At 40.0% G+C, this 17,500-nt stretch overlaps 1 protein-coding gene across 1 annotated transcript in view; it reads left to right on the top strand.

Annotated features, from left to right (window-relative positions):
* Positions 1–17,500, top strand: part of Tmeff2 (transmembrane protein with EGF like and two follistatin like domains 2) — a 241,020-nt gene that overhangs the window by 196,797 nt on the left and 26,723 nt on the right. Inside the window, exons 6-7 of the mRNA XM_038315533.1 lie at positions 1,619–1,767; positions 2,509–2,568. Coding sequence (XP_038171461.1) covers positions 1,619–1,767; positions 2,509–2,568 — 209 coding nt within the window. The remainder of the gene's footprint in view (positions 1–1,618; positions 1,768–2,508; positions 2,569–17,500) is intronic.

Here is a 17,500-nt window from a genome sequence, read left to right as displayed (position 1 = left end):
GGTCTAAAGACTGCATTCGGAAACTGGCGGCTATGCAGACAAACCTCGCTGGATGGATGGCATTTATCAGCCAGCGTTCTCAGGCCAGGAATCAGGCGGGTGCCAGGGTTACTACTTAAGAACACCAAATTCTCGGACTCTAGGCCCTACCTCAGCTTTCACAGGGATCTACTTGCTTTTTCAAAGTTCTGTGGGCGATCCCAAGTTGCAGGATGTAGTATTAAGAGAGAAGGTCTAGGCTTCAGCTCTTCACATCTGTGTGTATGCGTGTCCCATACATTAATAGCTTTCCGATTTTATGTCATATCTAATACCTTAGCCTGCGTAATGGCTGCTACATAGCTCGGACGAAGGAGTGATTGTTAATAGCCAGCCTGCAATAAGTAGTTACTATTACCGTGCGTGTGTGCATGTGTGTGTGTGTGCACATGAAATATATTCAGAAGTAAAATTGTGATTCACAACCTCAAGAAGAACATACAGAATAAAGAATACAAATATAAATCATTTTTAAGATTTTTATTCTGTAGAAATAGAATGTTTACACACACCAAAAGTGCAATCGGCTAATTTTTAGGTTTATTATTTTTAATGCGTATGCGTGCTCTTCTGAATGTATGCATGTACAACTACATGTATACAGTGCCTGCCGAGGCCAGAAGAGGGGGTCGGGTCCCCTGAGGCTGGAATTACTCATGTTTGGGAGTCACCATGTGGGCACTGGATCCCCTGCAAGAGCAGCAAGCACTCTTAACCAAAATGCAATATCCCCCAAAAACAAAGTAGGTTATAAAACAGAATTATGAGAATACCGAAAACAATTTTTATAAAGTTTGTTTTACAATATTTGATTGCAGTTTAGGGGACCTAAATTTTTTTTCATTCACCAGATGTTTCTTTAGCCTCTAGGAAAAAAAACATGTTCAAGCCATGAGCGGCAACCAATTTGACTGTGTCACTTTATTATGTAAAATAAGAGCTAAAAATAGAAGTTGCATACCTTGGGAAGGGATCTTGGGATGTGTTGAATAAAACCTGAGAACCTCATGCAATTCCATGTAAATACTGTTTATAGGGTGTGAGGCTTTCTGAGAGGCTACCTACACCTGCCTCTTCAATCGCAAAGGGTTTTTGTGGCTCTCCAAAAAGTTGAGGGCCACTAAAGGTTCTCATTTACTACATTTCATGCCTATTCTCCTTTATATGGAGAAATACCTCTGCTGATGGCATTCCAAATAATGTGTTTGATGGCTTTCTGTTTTACTGGTCCCTGGGACATTTTTTTCCCCCGCACTCCCACCATTTAGCCAGTCCTTGAAGAAGTACAGCACTGTGTTCCCGCAACTTCCAAAGCAGTTCTGTTGCAGTATCCTGGTCTGAATTCTTTAAACAACCTGGCAAGATTTATGCGCGTTTATTTTCAATTCACTGCTAGGTCCTCTGGCATTATTTATTATTAGTTCGGTGTTGCATTTTCATCTCAGAAAACTGCCAGAACTTCTCTGCAAGAGGACGGTTTGATTCTGGTGCATTTTGTCCAGCTAGCGCTTCTGCCATTTGTTATTTTCATGGTAGTACCACTATTGATGCCCTATGTCTTATTTCTCTCTTCCTTTAGGTGTGTGTGCAACATCGACTGTTCTCAAACCAACTTCAACCCCCTCTGTGCTTCTGACGGGAAGTCTTATGATAACGCATGTCAAATCAAAGAAGCGTCATGTCAGAAGCAGGAGAAAATTGAAGTCATGTCTCTGGGTCGATGTCAAGGTACTGTTCTGAGCAAAATTTCATCTCAAAGGATGTTTTTAGTCTCAGTGCAGAAGTGAAAAAGTGAATGAAGATAGCTCCTTAGTATGTAGCTATTTCCTATCCCAAAGACAGTTCCGATTCACAATGGATCGCGTAGTCAGCTGTTGAATTTGGGTTGATTATAGGTGTTTGAGGGCCCATAAGCAAAAGCGCATGTCTTTTTCAGTATAATGGGACAGTACTGTCACAATGCCATGAACGCAGGAGTCAGTATTCAGAAGATCACAGTCATTCTCCTGGCAAAAGCTAACGAGAAAGTCTGGTCAAGAATTTAAGAATTGATTAGAAACATTGGAGTTAAAAGTGAATCACTCCTTTTATTGGTTCAGTAGAAATACATTAAGCACCTCCTTAAAAGCCGAATATAGCCGAATTTTCTGTTTTGTTATTCAGAGGAAATGGCTTAGGGAGCTTGGACTTGGTTTTCTTCCATTGAATGTATCTATCTCAGTTACAGTTCTGTTCCAAATTTCAGAGAGCCGACTCCATTCTGTTATTCTCACAAACACACGTGTGCATTGAAAGTCTGCCTCCATACAGAGTGCTCCAGAACAGAACTGAGATTCTGTTATTGCTGGTGGTGGTGAGGGAAACAACAGACCTCACCCGCAATGAAGAGATGAAGATACTGTTGGAAACGTAAATTTGATAGATACGTGGGAAATGGTTAACCGGCTCTTATTGTTAATTTTTCAATAGATAACACAACTACAACCACTAAATCTGAAGATGGGCATTATGCAAGAACAGATTATGCAGGTTCGTAAACTTTTCTCCTAGTAAAATGAGAGCCTTTGTGAGAGAGAATTTTCCACTGTCTACCGTTTGTCTTAACCTGAGCGCAATATCCCCCATCGTCTTAGGGCAAGCTTTAAACAGGCAGGAAGACTTTTCATTGAAGCAAATAAGATGCACTTTTCTCTTGCCAGAGTTAAAGCAACTGTCAAAGATGTCAGTAAGATAGAGTTAAGTTGTTTTGACAGTGCAAATGGTACAAATGACAAAACATTGATCAAATTAATGGGCATCCCTGGAAATTAATGCAAGCTTTGGCAGTATATTGTAATAGAGGCAAAGACTCTTGTTTGAATTTTCATAAAAGTCAACAGTTGAAAGCTTGCTGGTCTCTGAGAAGAAAGACACCTACAAGCACTGATACGAGTCACTTCTGTCTACACACAGAACTAAAATGGGTGCATAATTTATTTTTTTAAACTTAACTAGCACGATTTATTTATTTAGATTCCAGAATGCAGTTTCTCAGACCTGCAAAGTTATAATCAACTTCATGTGAAAACATAAATCTTACTTAGTAACTATGGAATTTATTTTGAGTAATAAAAATGCTACCTAATTTACTTCTCCTGCAGTGAGAAATGACTGTTGGAGATATAATTGGCATTTTAGCAGATGCCTGCAACTTATGGGAATTTAAGGTAAAATAATGAGAATAGAACTTTTGAGCTTTGTAAAAGTATTCAAGGAATACTTTTGTTTGTTTGTTTGTTTGTTTGTTTATGTTGTTTTGAGGCAGAATCTCTCTATGTGGTTCTTGCTGTTCCGGAACTCACAGAGATCCGCCTGCTTCTGCTTCCCGAGTGCTGGGATTAAAGGTGTGCACCACCGTGCTCAGCTTCAAGGGATTTTTATACAGAAGCTTTTGTTGAGCTCCTGAACATTTGTAATCAATGTTATAACTACTATTCCGACTAAAACAATTGCTTCTTGTCCTTCAAAATATGCACCAGCGTCCATCCTCCCATTTTATTTTTCCCATTTCATTTCATGATAATTAGCATTATAACGTAAACAAATACCTGGTGATAGTTTAATTACTTGCTCATATCAGAATGTAAACATAAGAGGTTTTTAACTTTTGCATATTTTACCGTCATGGTTTCAACATCTGGAGAAGACTGCATAATTCTCAAAGCCTGAGACCATCAGTTATGCAATGGATACGTTGGTTCTATTATATATGTACATCATAACCATCCCCAAAGCACCACTAGAGATATTAATAGATGCTCCCTGCAAAGAAGATACTAGTATTCAGTATGTTTAGGGAGTGTTATGATAAACAATTGACCTTCTCCCGGCACTCCTCTCTGCTCTTGCTTCCATTATACAATCTTTATAAATATACATGTTTTATGTAAAATCATCTCTCAGAGAATAGGTTCTGGGACTCGTTCCAGCCCTTTACAAATATCAAAACCTGAGGATACTGTAGTCTCTTATATAAAGTGAAGGGAAGTTTGCATATTACCTACGCATATCTTTTCGATGTCTTAAAATAATCTCTAGATAATTTATAATACTTAATACAATGTAAAGTCTATGAAAATAGTTGTGATATTGCATTGCTTAAGGAATAATGTGTTTTAAAAAATTCTCTGGACATATTCTAGAAGACACAACCACCATACATATATTTTCGGTCCACAGTTAGTTGAATTTGTGAATATAGAGTTCATGGATATGGAGGCCCATTTTACTTTACTTTTTAATTGTAATTTCTAATGTGTGAAATTTCATACAAATGAAGGTAATTATAATACAATAAATCCTTGTATAGTTGCCTCTACACACCGGTAACATCGTCATGACTACATCCCAGTTCTCATTCCCTTTCCATAATAGATGAAAGAAAATGCCAGAAATCACAACTTAATTCATAATTTATCACACATGCAAAAAATTCTTTTTTTAAAAAAAATCACAGTACTACAATCATCTTTTTAAATACGTATGATCTCTTAGAGTATACAGCATTCATCAAAATGCTTGAAAAATAGCACATTTTGTAAAACATTTGTCAGGACAAGTGTTCCCAAAAGTACACCATCCAGACATGTTGATCCATAGACACTTATTAAAAGTAATAAAATATGATAATGAAAATTAGTATCTGGGAGTATATACGCTCTAATATTTAAATAGATCCAAAAATGAATATTATACTTATTGAAAACAGCTATCTTATGATATTATCAGCTACTTGCCCTTGTAATAACTTTATACCACCTGGGAAAACTCGTTCATTTGAAAAAAAACTCTTCAAAACTGATGTCTCTTATGACGGTCTTCTTCCTTGAATCATCCACCCTTGGGCAGATGAGAAATCAAGTCTTGCCCTGAGGATTCTCATCCTCAGCAAGGATCCCCCAAGGTTTGCCGGCATCCTGTGTAATGTCTATGACTGTCCACGTCTGTACCAGCAGACACCAGCGTAGAGCTCGCCAGCCTCGCCGTCTCTTGGGTTGCGCATAACAATTCAACTTCAAGGAAGGCAGAGGGTTGAATTTCTACCCCAAATATATACATATTCGACTTCAGTGAACCTATGATGTTACCACTATTTTAGTTCATTTTGGTTTTTTGTTTATTTTCAATAATATATTTTATCCTTTCTCTGCTTTGGAAGTGCTCGTGCATTTGAACACTATATTTTGAACCTACCATTCACCGTTACCTGCCCTCCCCCCCCCACCTCTCCCAGTGACCCCTGCCCCATCATCCTCTCAACTTGGCATCCGCCATTTGTTCTTCTTCTTAATAACCCTTGAGTCCAGCTGTTGACGGTGGCTAAGGAAGGAAGAGGAGCTCTCCTTGGGAACAAGGCCTGGTTTTCCCATGCCCCAGCAGTGGCCCCACACCTCAGCACACATGGGTTGCACAAATTGTTTCCGTCTTGATGCCATCTCTTCAATGGACACGGGAAGGAAGGAGAACATTTCCAAGTGGAAATGATCAGGTCAGACAGCATGCTCCAGATTTTTCTAGTTTGACAACAGATCAACCTACGAAATTGCAAAGAACATCTTGGGCGATAAAACGTGTAATGTTTGAGGGGCAGCAAAGTGGCTGATCAGCAAAGGCCTTTGCTGCCGAGTCTAATGAGCGTGATCACCAGGACCCGTCAGGGGGAGGAAGGAACATAATCCTGAACATTCCCCTCTAACTCCCAACTGCACACACGTATGCAGATGCAGAAATACAGATGTGCACACAAAATAAAGAAAAATGCAAACCTTTTAAAGGTTACGATTCAACATACATGCTTGTTTAAATCCAAATAAAAGATAGCAACAAAAATGTTAATAGTAGCTAATAATCCACAGTTAACTGTGGACCTAATACTGTAAGCCCTTCTAGAACTTACTTCAGCTACATGTGATATTCATGCAATGTCTTCTTGAGATGCAGTGTATTAGAAATTATTTCAATAAATGTGTTACTCAACTTCCCCAGCTTCCGGGTAGGATTTTTGTTTTCCCAAGTTTTAGCACACAGACTTTGGAAAACGTGAAAGACTCCAGTGGAGAATCAGTGTGTTATTGTCCTGATGATTTCTATTTCACATGTTCTAAACTCTCCAGAGAGGGAAAACAGGAACTGAGTGACTCACATGCCTAGAAATTTGCTCTGTGTTCACAATTCATTTGATGTCATAGCAACTTCCCTTGTTAAACAAATGTTCACGGGCTCTCCCACCAGAAGGAAGCAGCAATTGTCACCCACTCATTTTTCCAGATGTGACATTAGGACTGTACCACGCTCATTCTGAGCCCAGTTTAAGAGCTGTTAATACACGAACGCTCGTTTTTAACTACAAAAGTGGCTATCTTCTTAAAAGAAAGCCTAACGCTCAAAATAAATTTGTTAAACCTCCTCTGTAATAACATCTAAAGGAAAGACTTCTGCCAAGACCAACGGAAACTGAATTACCATTTTGGATTTAAAACAGCAACAAAAAAAGAATGAAAAGAATATTATCTAAAGCTAAGCTAGCATGTGCAGGAGGCTAGAACGTGTCTACTGTGCACACAGACATGAATCCATGCTCCTCAGAGGTACAAAAGTGTAGTCAGCATGAAGCTGGACACATTTCCAGTGTATTCCAGGCAGAATTTCTCTCTGTTTGGGTTGTCTGCGGTCACCTTCCTTTCTTCTCTCTTTAATGAGACCACATGCATTTCTGAGTCTTTCATCTAAGGCTTTGTATCTCTGTCTTCCAGGCCAAGTGGCAAGTCCCTGCCCTAGATATCATTCATACCTAGATATGATACATAGATAGATGATAGATAGATAGACAGACAGATGATAGATAGATAGATAGATAGATAGATAGATAGATAGATAGATAGATAGATAGATGATAGTTAGATAGATAGATGATAAATAGATAGGTTGATAGATAGGTAGATAGATAGATAGGTAGATGATAGATAGATAGATAGATAGATAGATAGATAGATAGATAGATGATAGATAGATAGGTTGATAGATAGGTTGATAGATAGATAGATAGATAGATAGATGATAGATAGATAGGTTGATAGATAGGTTGATAGATAGATAGATAGATAGATAGATAGGTAGATGATAGATAGATGATAGATAGATAGATAGATAGGTAGATGATAGATAGATAGATAGATAGATAGATAGATAGATAGATAGATAGATAGATAGATGATAGATACATACATACATACATACATACATATCATATCATATCATATCATATCATTCTTCCCCATCAGCCCACGTCTTAAGCTTAGATTCAGGTCTGTCTTTTCACTGTAGAGGCAGAGACACACATTTTCTGTATCACAAGCCTGGGGCTTTCTGGCCTTCCCAGATGCTGATATTAAACTTCTCTTGTGAACTTTTAAGACGGTGCAATGTGTGTATGGATATATTTATCCTCAACGAGTTGTGCTCTGAAAGGGAAGTGAATTTCAAAAACCGTGCTCCTCCATGTCTGATGTATATCAATATCTGTGTCTCCTAATGGATTCCTCTCCAGCTAAGAGTCTGGGAGAGCATCAGAAAACATGGCTACACATTTTTCCCAGTGTACTTAATTTTATAGCTTGTTAGATCTTCAAAGAGACATAAATTTCAACTACTTTACTTTTTATAATTGAGAAAATAAAATGTATTTTCTTTTATGGCATCCTATGCCAGTTTCCAAAAAGGATTTGCAGTGTTTTCATAATTAAACTACAGTCAATGAGAGTGTTTAAACAGAGATTGAAAACATAAAGAGCAGAACTGTTAGGGAAAAGAAATATACTCGAAGCATGGCTACTGTAGTTACAACACTTAGCCCTGAGCTTCCTTGCAGCCTATACGAGAAAGGAATTATGATTGAGACTGTTTATTCCAGAAATAATCCCCAAGTCCCTCTCTGTGGCAATGCTGTCCAAGGCTCCACAAAGGCAACTCTTCTGTCTCAGTTCTGATAAGGGAATCTGGGGTCTTCATTGTCTGATAAAAATGGATGGAAAATAATTCCACAGGCCAAAGAAAAACTGTACTTTGCTAAATTATATAGGAAGTATTTAGTACAGACCTTTTTATAAACCATGACTAGAAAACAGAAATTTATAGAATCCTCAACAGCGATATTTATAAAATATCCCAAGAGACTTTCTGCATGGCTGAGGATTTGTAAATGACTTTTTAAAAAAATTCTAAGGCACTGTCTTAGTTAAGGTCTCTATTGCTGTGAAGAGATGCCATGACTGTGGTACCTCTTATAAAGAAAAACATTTTGAGCTGGCAGCTTACATTTGGAAGGTTCGGTCCATTACCACCATGGTGGGGAGCATGGCAGTATGCAGGCCAACCTGATGCCGGAGAAGTAGCTGTTGCCTGTTGAGAATCAGGCCACAGGAAGTAGACTGAGACACCGGGAGGTATCTTGAGCGTATACAAAACCTCAAAGTCCACCTGCAAAGTGACAACTTCCTGCAGCAAGGCCACGCTCACTCCAACAAAACTACACCTCTGAATGGTGCTACTCCCCCCTTTGGGCAGCATTTTCTTTTAAACCACCAAAGGCACCAAAAGCAAGCTATGTATATCTGAGTCAGTCAGACATGTCTAAGGCTGACCGAAGCAATGAGCTCCCTTCATGTAGATTTTCAAATCTGGAAGGGTATCACAGGAAAATGGTGGTGGTGGTGGAGGGGGGGGTCTATAAGGAAAATGTGTCTAGCTTATCTGTTGTGTGCACAGTATACACAATACTTCTATAAAAGAGCAGGCAGAACCCATGCAGATAAAGAACATTTTCAGTGATAGCATACACGTGGCATACAGAGGTCCTTGGTTTTAATGTTGGTCAATGAGGGGAAAAAAAGTTCTACACTCCCTATACCTTCAGAAGAACCAAGACCTCCCTCCCTCTGGGACTGGCACCAGGGAGGGTTTACCTATCTTCCCTGACTATTGCTTTGGGACAGTTCACCCTCTCTTGTTTTGGGGAGTCCTGAGTTTTAGAAACATTCATTTGAAATGTACTTATCTTTAACCGTAATTGAGATATTGCACACAAGTCTGAAATGTGGAAGAAAGAATCCAGACTTACAAACCAGATCCTCTCTGTCCTATTAATATCCCATCAACCCATTTTCCACACAAAGGAGAAACTGACATCCCGAAAGAGTATCAACATAGCCTAAGCGAATTGTCAAAATAACCAGTTCTTTGTGGAAGCCGTGGCAGTTTACAAAGGCCTTCCCCACAAACCGCCTCCCTCTGCCTTCGCAGCAGAACTGTGAGGAGACATTAGAGACTTCTGACAGGCGAGAAATGAAAGTTCAGAGAGAATACGTGCGAAGACAGCGAGGCAGAGCTGAGGTTCAAGACAGCACTGCTAATTGCGGAAGTCAGCAAGCGTGAACAGTGAGGGATCCCCGAAAAGTTTAACTGTCTAATGCTCGGGTGATTTGGAGTGGACACCACACCCTCAACTTAACTTTTTGTGGGTCTCAGACACAAAGCTGTCTTGTCCTGAGATCTCCGTTGCGGTGAAGTACTCTGACTGCTGCTTAATCTGTCCCATCATCCTCTAAGTGCTATTTTGTTTGATTTTGAAAACTGCTCTGCAAGCCGGGGTGATAACTCAGTCAGTCAGTAGAGTGTTCACTTGGCAAGTATGGGGACCTGCGTTTGAGCCTCAGAAACCATGTAGACCAAAGAAGATGTGTAGAAGTAATCCCAGTTCTGGGTGAGCATAGACAGGAGGATCCCTGAGGCTCACTGACCAACCAATCAGCCTAGCATCCTTGGTGAGCCTAGAGAGAGACCCTCTCCAAAAAATATCCCCAATTGGGCAGCATCTGAGATCTCTGCATGCCTACACACACAGATGTGGAATGTGAATGCACATGCAAATATGCACGCGCGCGCGTGCGCACACATACACACACACACACACACACACACACACACCTCCTGTTGTTTCCTGCTTCTTCATACAGTAGAGAATCCAGAGTAGTCCTTGCTACCAATAAGCCTCACATTAATTATTAAAAAGAAAAACCCAGCTCCTCTGTGATGCTTTTTGTAGTTTACAAAGATTCATTCATGTTACTCTGTTTTAAGGTCAACCCAATAAAACAAGGTTATAAATACTAGGCATCATGCCCACGAGGCTCAGAAAAGCTAAATAGCTGACCTGGAACTGGCCACAAATGCTTCAGTTTTGCCCACCTGCCTGTGCAAATGGGGCACTTGCTTGATTTGCTGAGTATTTGCCTTGATGGCTCCCCTATTCCAGGTACACAGGCATGAATATGAAATGGTTTCCTATCATATATATTTATCACAAATTAATTCAGTCATGTGGCAAAAATCTACATTTAAAATGGAAGCTTTCTCCATTTGCTCATGAACACAAGGAGCACTTCGCTGGGAAACATGTTCTATCTGGGCCAATAATTTGATCTATAAGAAATAAATAGCAGAAGATGCAGACAGCAGCTTGTAGTGCAAATATTGATATCAGCGGTGAAACAAATGAAAATGTTTGCCCAGGCTATTATAGTGCCACTAGACTAGCTTAGAATATTTAAGCCCAGGAAAGGTAGAAATCAAGATTTCTGAGGTGGGGGGAAGAATGTCTCATTTTACGTATCCCCCCCCCACCCAGGATTTAGATTAGGAGCGCTTCAAACTTCAAAAAGACGTCTGTGAACTCTAACTCACAATGTCCCCGCTTTCTCGAGCCTCTGTGCATCCATTGCTCTCTCCCAAAAATTCTCTAGCCGCTCACCTGTACTCCTCTGTTACGTTCATGGTTATAGATAGACACGAAGCGGTGTTTGCAATACAGATGAAGGCTCAGGTGGAAAGTTGCCTTGGGCCCTAGGAGACACTCTGGGAAACTATGTTTATGCCCCAGTTCATAAATGCATTCTGCATCATTTATGTGCCCTTTCTCCTGGTTGAAATGCCCCCTTTCTGAGACAGCTTTCCACCTGGAGGTGTTACTTATCCATCTGCATCTCTCGTCCATAAATGTGGGACAGCCGCTTTGCCTGTGTTCACTGCAGCATCAGGGAACATCGAGTTTACACATGGGTCATTGTTTAACCTGTGACTTTCTGAACCTGTTTCTCGGTCTGTGCAACAGAAATGGTACACCTCACTCCAAATCCTTGAATTTTGTATTAGAAGCCATCATGCAAGCTACTAACAAGAATCTACTGAGATAGCTGGCCTTAGAATTTTGTTTTGATCTAAAAATGAAGACGGATTTACTTTGATGGGAAGAGACTTATTCTATGGAGTATTGTTGCAAGGAGGCTGCTTGTTGGTTTCTGGCTGCTCAGCCCGGAAATAAACACACAGAAACTGTATCAATTAAATCACTGCTTGGCCAATCACTTGAATGTATTGCTAGCTAGCTCTGACATCTAGAATTAACCCATCTCCATTATTTTATATTTTACCATGAGTTTGTGGCCTACTGGTAAGGTTTTAACACATCTGTCTCCTGCAGCAGCTCCATGGCTTCTCCCCTGTCTCGGCCTTCTTTCTTCCAGCATTCAGTTTAGTTTTCCCCTGCCTAGCTCTGTTCTACCCTATCAGGCCAAGCCAGTTTCTTTATTAACCAATGCTATTCACAGCATACATAGGGGAATGCCACATCAGAGTATGACTGGTGTTATATGTGCTCAGAGCTTTTAATGCAATTTCACTGTTAATGAACTCAAGCCCAGTAAGCATAACCATTCCTTTCCAAGTCATTCAATAGCTACTGCAAAAGTCTTTGGACAACTTTTAAACTAACAAATATTAAAGTCATGTTTATCGATCACTTATTTCTATGTTGTTAGCATAATAATATATCTAAATTTTCACAAGTCAGTTTTTCTGTTTTCCTAAAACCAACATCATTTTACAGATAATATACTTTAATAACTTAATATGATCACATGACCCTTGTGGCCTAAGATTAATAACAATTTTGTAGAATTGTATACTCATATGACAGACTTGAAAATGGTGATATCCATTTGACCGTGAAAATTAGTCATTTATAACCCAAGGTATGTGCTTAAAAGACCCACACATTATTTTGAAAAATCACAAGGAATGGGTAACCAAGCAAAACCAACAAAAACTTAGAAAAGAGGAACATATTTCTGCTGATGCAAAAGATATGTTCACAAAGATATATCAGTGCTCTCATGATGAACACATGCACACACACCCTAAGAAGCAGAAACGAATGCTTTCAAGAAGATCGTACAGAAAAGATAGGTCTCATTAGCACTGGCAACAAAGCAGAAAAACACCTTTGAACTCAAATGCCCTTACGCTGTTAGTAAAAATGCCACAGGGTTCCACCCAAATGTACCCTTACCATCTCCACCCCTGCCATGTCATCTGCATTGCTATGAAGAACAGTACCAGTATGTATCGAATGCATGAACGTGGAACAGTAAGCATATCCTAATATTTTGGAAAAAATAAATGTTTTCCATAAAAATGCTGAGAGCGCCCCCAATGAGTTGAAAAGACCCCCAATGTGGACATCCACCCTAACCAGTACATTAGAGATACATTTTTTTGTATCTTGGTGATTCGACCATATGCAAACATAGTCACCCCAAAGCATTTTTAAATACATACAAGACTAAATCTTGCATGGAAATCGCATTTTCAATTACTGTTTCATGAGGGTAGTTTGTTCCCATTTCTTGTTCACGTAAAACAAAACAAAACAAAAAACCAAAACCACACTTCGTTTGGACTCAAATATGGTCAAGAGGGGTCCAGACGTCAGGTGCAGCAAATGTGGGAAAATCAGCAGTGAAGTGAGAAAAGGAATGGCATGGTGACCTCTACCTGTAGCCAGGGCTAAAGAGGCTAGACCATCGCTGAGTCTTGCAGAGCAGAGCTGGGCAGATGCAGAGCACAGCTCTGGATGAGTTTGGGGAAGCAGATACAGGGACCAGAATGGCAGTCTCAAAAAAGACAGAACTAAGACTCCAAGATGCACATGAGTCTCTGGGAGATTGGTAACTGGGGCAGGAGAGTGCCTACATGTATGAGAGGTAGGCAGGGCTCTCAGACTGGCAGACTCAGAAATCTAAACCCTGAATTCACCAAGGGTAAACTTCCCTTTTCTGGAAAATTCACACTATCCAAACTTAACGTCTGCACACTGGTTTGCAGTCACCCAGAGGACTTCTCTGGGCTAAATAATTATTTGGATGATAGGAAGGTCCCAGTAGTCATGAGACAACTCAGTGAGTCCAGGTGCTCACTCCACACTGGTGTGCATGTTCCTTTGTTATTGGTTTCTCCTTTTTAGTGAAATATGCCAATGGAAAAATGAGAACCACCAACAGGTAGACTACAGAAACTTATTAACGAGGTGCTTATCGTGTATAGAGAGAGTGTCCCATGGTTACCAAGGCAACCTGTCAACAAAGGTAGAAAACCACTAACTCTCACCTACACATACGCAAGGCCTGAGAGTATTCTGCTCTTTGAAAGCTGCATTTTCTCCATCTTTGCCTGTCCCTCAGCTATTCACTCTCTCCATGAATTGATAAATGCTGGGGAAACCGCTAATCATAACATTATCCTAAGAAACTATTATCTCCGTTTCAAACATAGCTATCATCATCGTTATACTCATCAGTAAAGATACCACTGAAATCAACTCACTTAACTCATTCCAAAGCAAACTACAAATTGTATGTGCTGTCTCTTGTTTAGGACTCTCCAAGAGACTATTCTCCAATGATGTGGATAATCATATTTATTCCTTAATTTCATTTGAATTTTAGAGCAAATTAGTTGCAGATCGCATCTTATAAGGGAAAGAGCTTGGCAGAGCAGTATAGAAACCTTTGACTGAGTTTCAAAAATGCCGGTAGTGCTGAGCCTTAAAAACGGCCTTATGGGGTTAGGAATTATGAGAATGTTCACATTCCATGGGGCCTGGAAATCAAATGGTATTGAGTAGTCCATTCCAGGTACTCTTCTTTACCAGGGGACACAATCAGCCAGCAAGGGCCATTGGTTTATCAAGGTTATTTCTCGCTCCCTACTTCAAATACATATAGATGTTTTTAAAATAATAGTCAAGATGTACTAGAAATGCTAAAGTTTCACAGGAACTCGGGGGAACAGACCTGTGCCTACCAAGTCTTATGAGAATGAAAAAGTTTAGTCTTCTTAGAGGAAAAGTTGGGCTTCGAGCCATGGCACTGCTGAGAGGCCTCGTGTGTCTGACTGGATCTCTTATCTATTCAGAATTCCCAACTAGTGTTCTCATAACTCAGGGTTCTGTTTTGCGCCTGCTCAAAGCTGTGTCATATTTCTGCTCACATTAGATGCTTTCTACAAACTTATACTAAATTGCTGAACCACATACTACCTGTTTGAAAGGTGTTTTTTTTTTTAAATGATATTCTTTAAGGAGGCAGTAGCAACTCTTTCAAAGCCTCCTTTTATTTTCTGAGTCCAAGTTTTTATAGCAGGTTGGTTCACAGAAAGAGATTTAAAACCTGCTACCTGAATCCTATTGAGGCATTCCACAGAAATCCTTAAAAACCCGGAAATGTTTGTGTCGCTCATGGATCAGTTTGTCTGACTGTCTTAGAACACAAACTTTCATGAAAACTTCTGAGCCTCGAGAGGGGAGACCTAAAAGATCTCTCAGACATGGCTGGGGCTGGTTACTGCTCAACTATGCTATGCTGACTCCTCAAGTGAGAACATGAATGCACAATTCTCCCCTGTGGTTCCCAGGTGCAGATCCTTCTTGGAATTGGGAGCAAACCCTACTGCATCTGTATCTTATCGTACCTAGTGAAATAAAGTTATCGGTTTTGCAGCAAGGACAATGAAGGTATTTGTTTAAAAAGACAACGAGAAAAACTAGCAAAGGCAACAGGAAATGATAAATGAGCAAGTCCCTGCTGCAGTAATTACTTTAGCAGAGCAACAAATGAGTAAGCTTCTCGGGAACGATATTTTCTGTCAGAGAATATACCTCTGCCTGCTCTTCAGTGTGTGCTCCGTGGCGCTCGTTACTGGAGGAAAATCTCTTAAGAAGGAAGAGCTGGTAAATAAGTTGCCTGAGAAATTTGCTTTCTGAAATGTCTAACACTGTTCTTTGTTAGAACAGATTATCTTCTGAAATTTAGAGTTTTGTCATCTCACGTTTGATACCCTTAATTAAGAGTTCTTTGTAAACCAGGAAGCATCCATTGAGTTGAGCCTGGAACTGAGTCCTTAGAGGGCTAGCCTATTTCCCTTCCTGTTGCTAAGAGACAGTACTCTGACCAAAGCAACTCCAGGGAGGAAGGCTTTACTTGACCTCACAGTTCAAACAGCCTGTCAAGATGGGAACCCAGGGCAGCAGGAGCCTAGGGCAATGGTCTGCCTCCACCGGAAACCAGAAAGAATGAACTCTTGCCCAGTTTGTTCCCTCCACTACACAGTACAGGATCCCCTCAGGGAATGGTCTCATTCACAGTTCAATGGATTCTACAATTGTAGTTAAGCCAGAACCACTCAAAAGTCACCCAGTTCCCAGATAACTCTAAATTCTGCTCAATTGATAATTAAACTAAGGTTACCCCTAGCGAGCATGAAACCCTGAATTCGATGCCCAGTGCCACAGACACCAGTAATGGCAGTTCCCATCTGTCACCCCAGCATCCAGAGCAGACTGAGGACATTCAAGGTCATCCTCAGCTGCACAGACTGTTTGAAGCTAGCCCAGATTATATGAGACCCCTTTCCAAAAATAAGTAAGTCATTTAAAAGAAAACTGGAGCTAGTCTTTCTGGCACAGACAGGTATATAAAAACTGACCCTGACGTGGTGGTACACACCTTTAATTTCAGTACTCCGAAGGCAGAGACAGGAGAATTTCTCTGAGTTCGAGGCTAGCCTGATCTACAGTCAAAACAGCCAAGGCTGTTACACAGAGAAACCCTGTCTCAACAAACCAAGGTAAATAAATAAATGAAATTTTTTCATTGAATGTTTTTCTCTGCTAGTTGTGGTGGTATATGCAAGTAGGATTTGATGAGGAAGGCAGAGGCAGGGGAATCATGAGTTTGAGGTTATCTTGGGAATGGTATTCTCTAATTAACTTGCTGTTATCTGTTGAGACTTTTTTTCTTAAGCATTAAACTCAATACAAGTTATCAAAAGACCTAAATTTGAGACTTATGTTTTCAGTTTAAAATGGCGCAAAATCTAGAGGAGCCTTTGGAAAATCTCGGAAATGGGCATTGTGTATTCTCTGCCTTCTCATATGGTTTACACATGAAGCACTTGTGCAATGAGAATGTCTCTGTGGGCATAACTGATGTTTGGATGTGCAGTTTGGACGTGCATGCTGCTGATGCTAAACCAGCATCAGAATTTGGATTAGTTTCCAGATCGAGGTAATGATCTGAGTTGCACAGTAATATTTGATATAGTTCTAAAAATATTTCTCCAGAAGATTTTTAGACTGTTGATTGCCATTTCTGTGTAGTAGGGTAATATTTGGGTAATATAAAAATTTGGTGTTGAATCTGTTAGTTATCAGTGTTTCTTTGTTGAATGTTATGTCTGAATTTATACTCCAGGAGGTAATTCTACTTTCTACTCATTGGCCTAAGTTCATTCAAACTTCATCTTCCAAGAGCGAGAGAGTTGTTTGGGGCAAAATGCTTGTCTTGTGGTGAAGACATAGAAGAAGCGATCACTATATTCAGTGTGCATGGACTGTTTCACAAGTTAAATAAAATTTTACATAATCAATGAAAAAAATATATTGTAGACTAGAGTCTTAGTATAATAGTATGCTAATTCAAGCTTTGAACTAAAGATGTATTTTAAGGGCATATTCCAGATAAGACAGAACTCTTCATTCTCACATTTCAAAAGACTAGGTTTTATTGGGAGATTGTTAACAATTGAGACAAACACATAAACCTTTCATAACAGAGGGATTAAGTTCAAAGCTTGTTCCCTTCTCTTAGTGTTTTCCTTTTTTATTGCTGTGTTAAGGCGCCAGGACCACAGGGATTCATAGAAGAGATGGTTTATTTGGAACTTACAGTTCACAGGGTGAGTTCATGAGCATCATGGTGGGAAGCGTGACAGCTGGAAGGCTGGCATGGCAGTGGAGCAGTAGCTGAGAGCTTACATCTTCAGATACAACCACAAGACAGAAAGAAGTGTCTATGACTGGCATGGGCATTTGAAACCTCAAAACATGCCATCAGTGATACACCTGCTCCAACAAAGCCATACCTCCTAATGCTTCCCAACCAGCTATGCCAACTGGGAAACAAGCATTTAATTATGTGAACCTCTGGGGTCATTCCAATTGAACCTACCACTCTTGATAATCAAGCAATTCAGC

The sequence above is a fragment of the Arvicola amphibius genome, chromosome 18 (assembly GCF_903992535.2).
Source record: "Arvicola amphibius chromosome 18, mArvAmp1.2, whole genome shotgun sequence".
Lineage (NCBI taxonomy): Eukaryota > Metazoa > Chordata > Mammalia > Rodentia > Cricetidae > Arvicola > Arvicola amphibius.
Note: the sequence above shows the minus strand (reverse complement) of the source record. Positions and strands in the feature narration are given on the sequence as shown.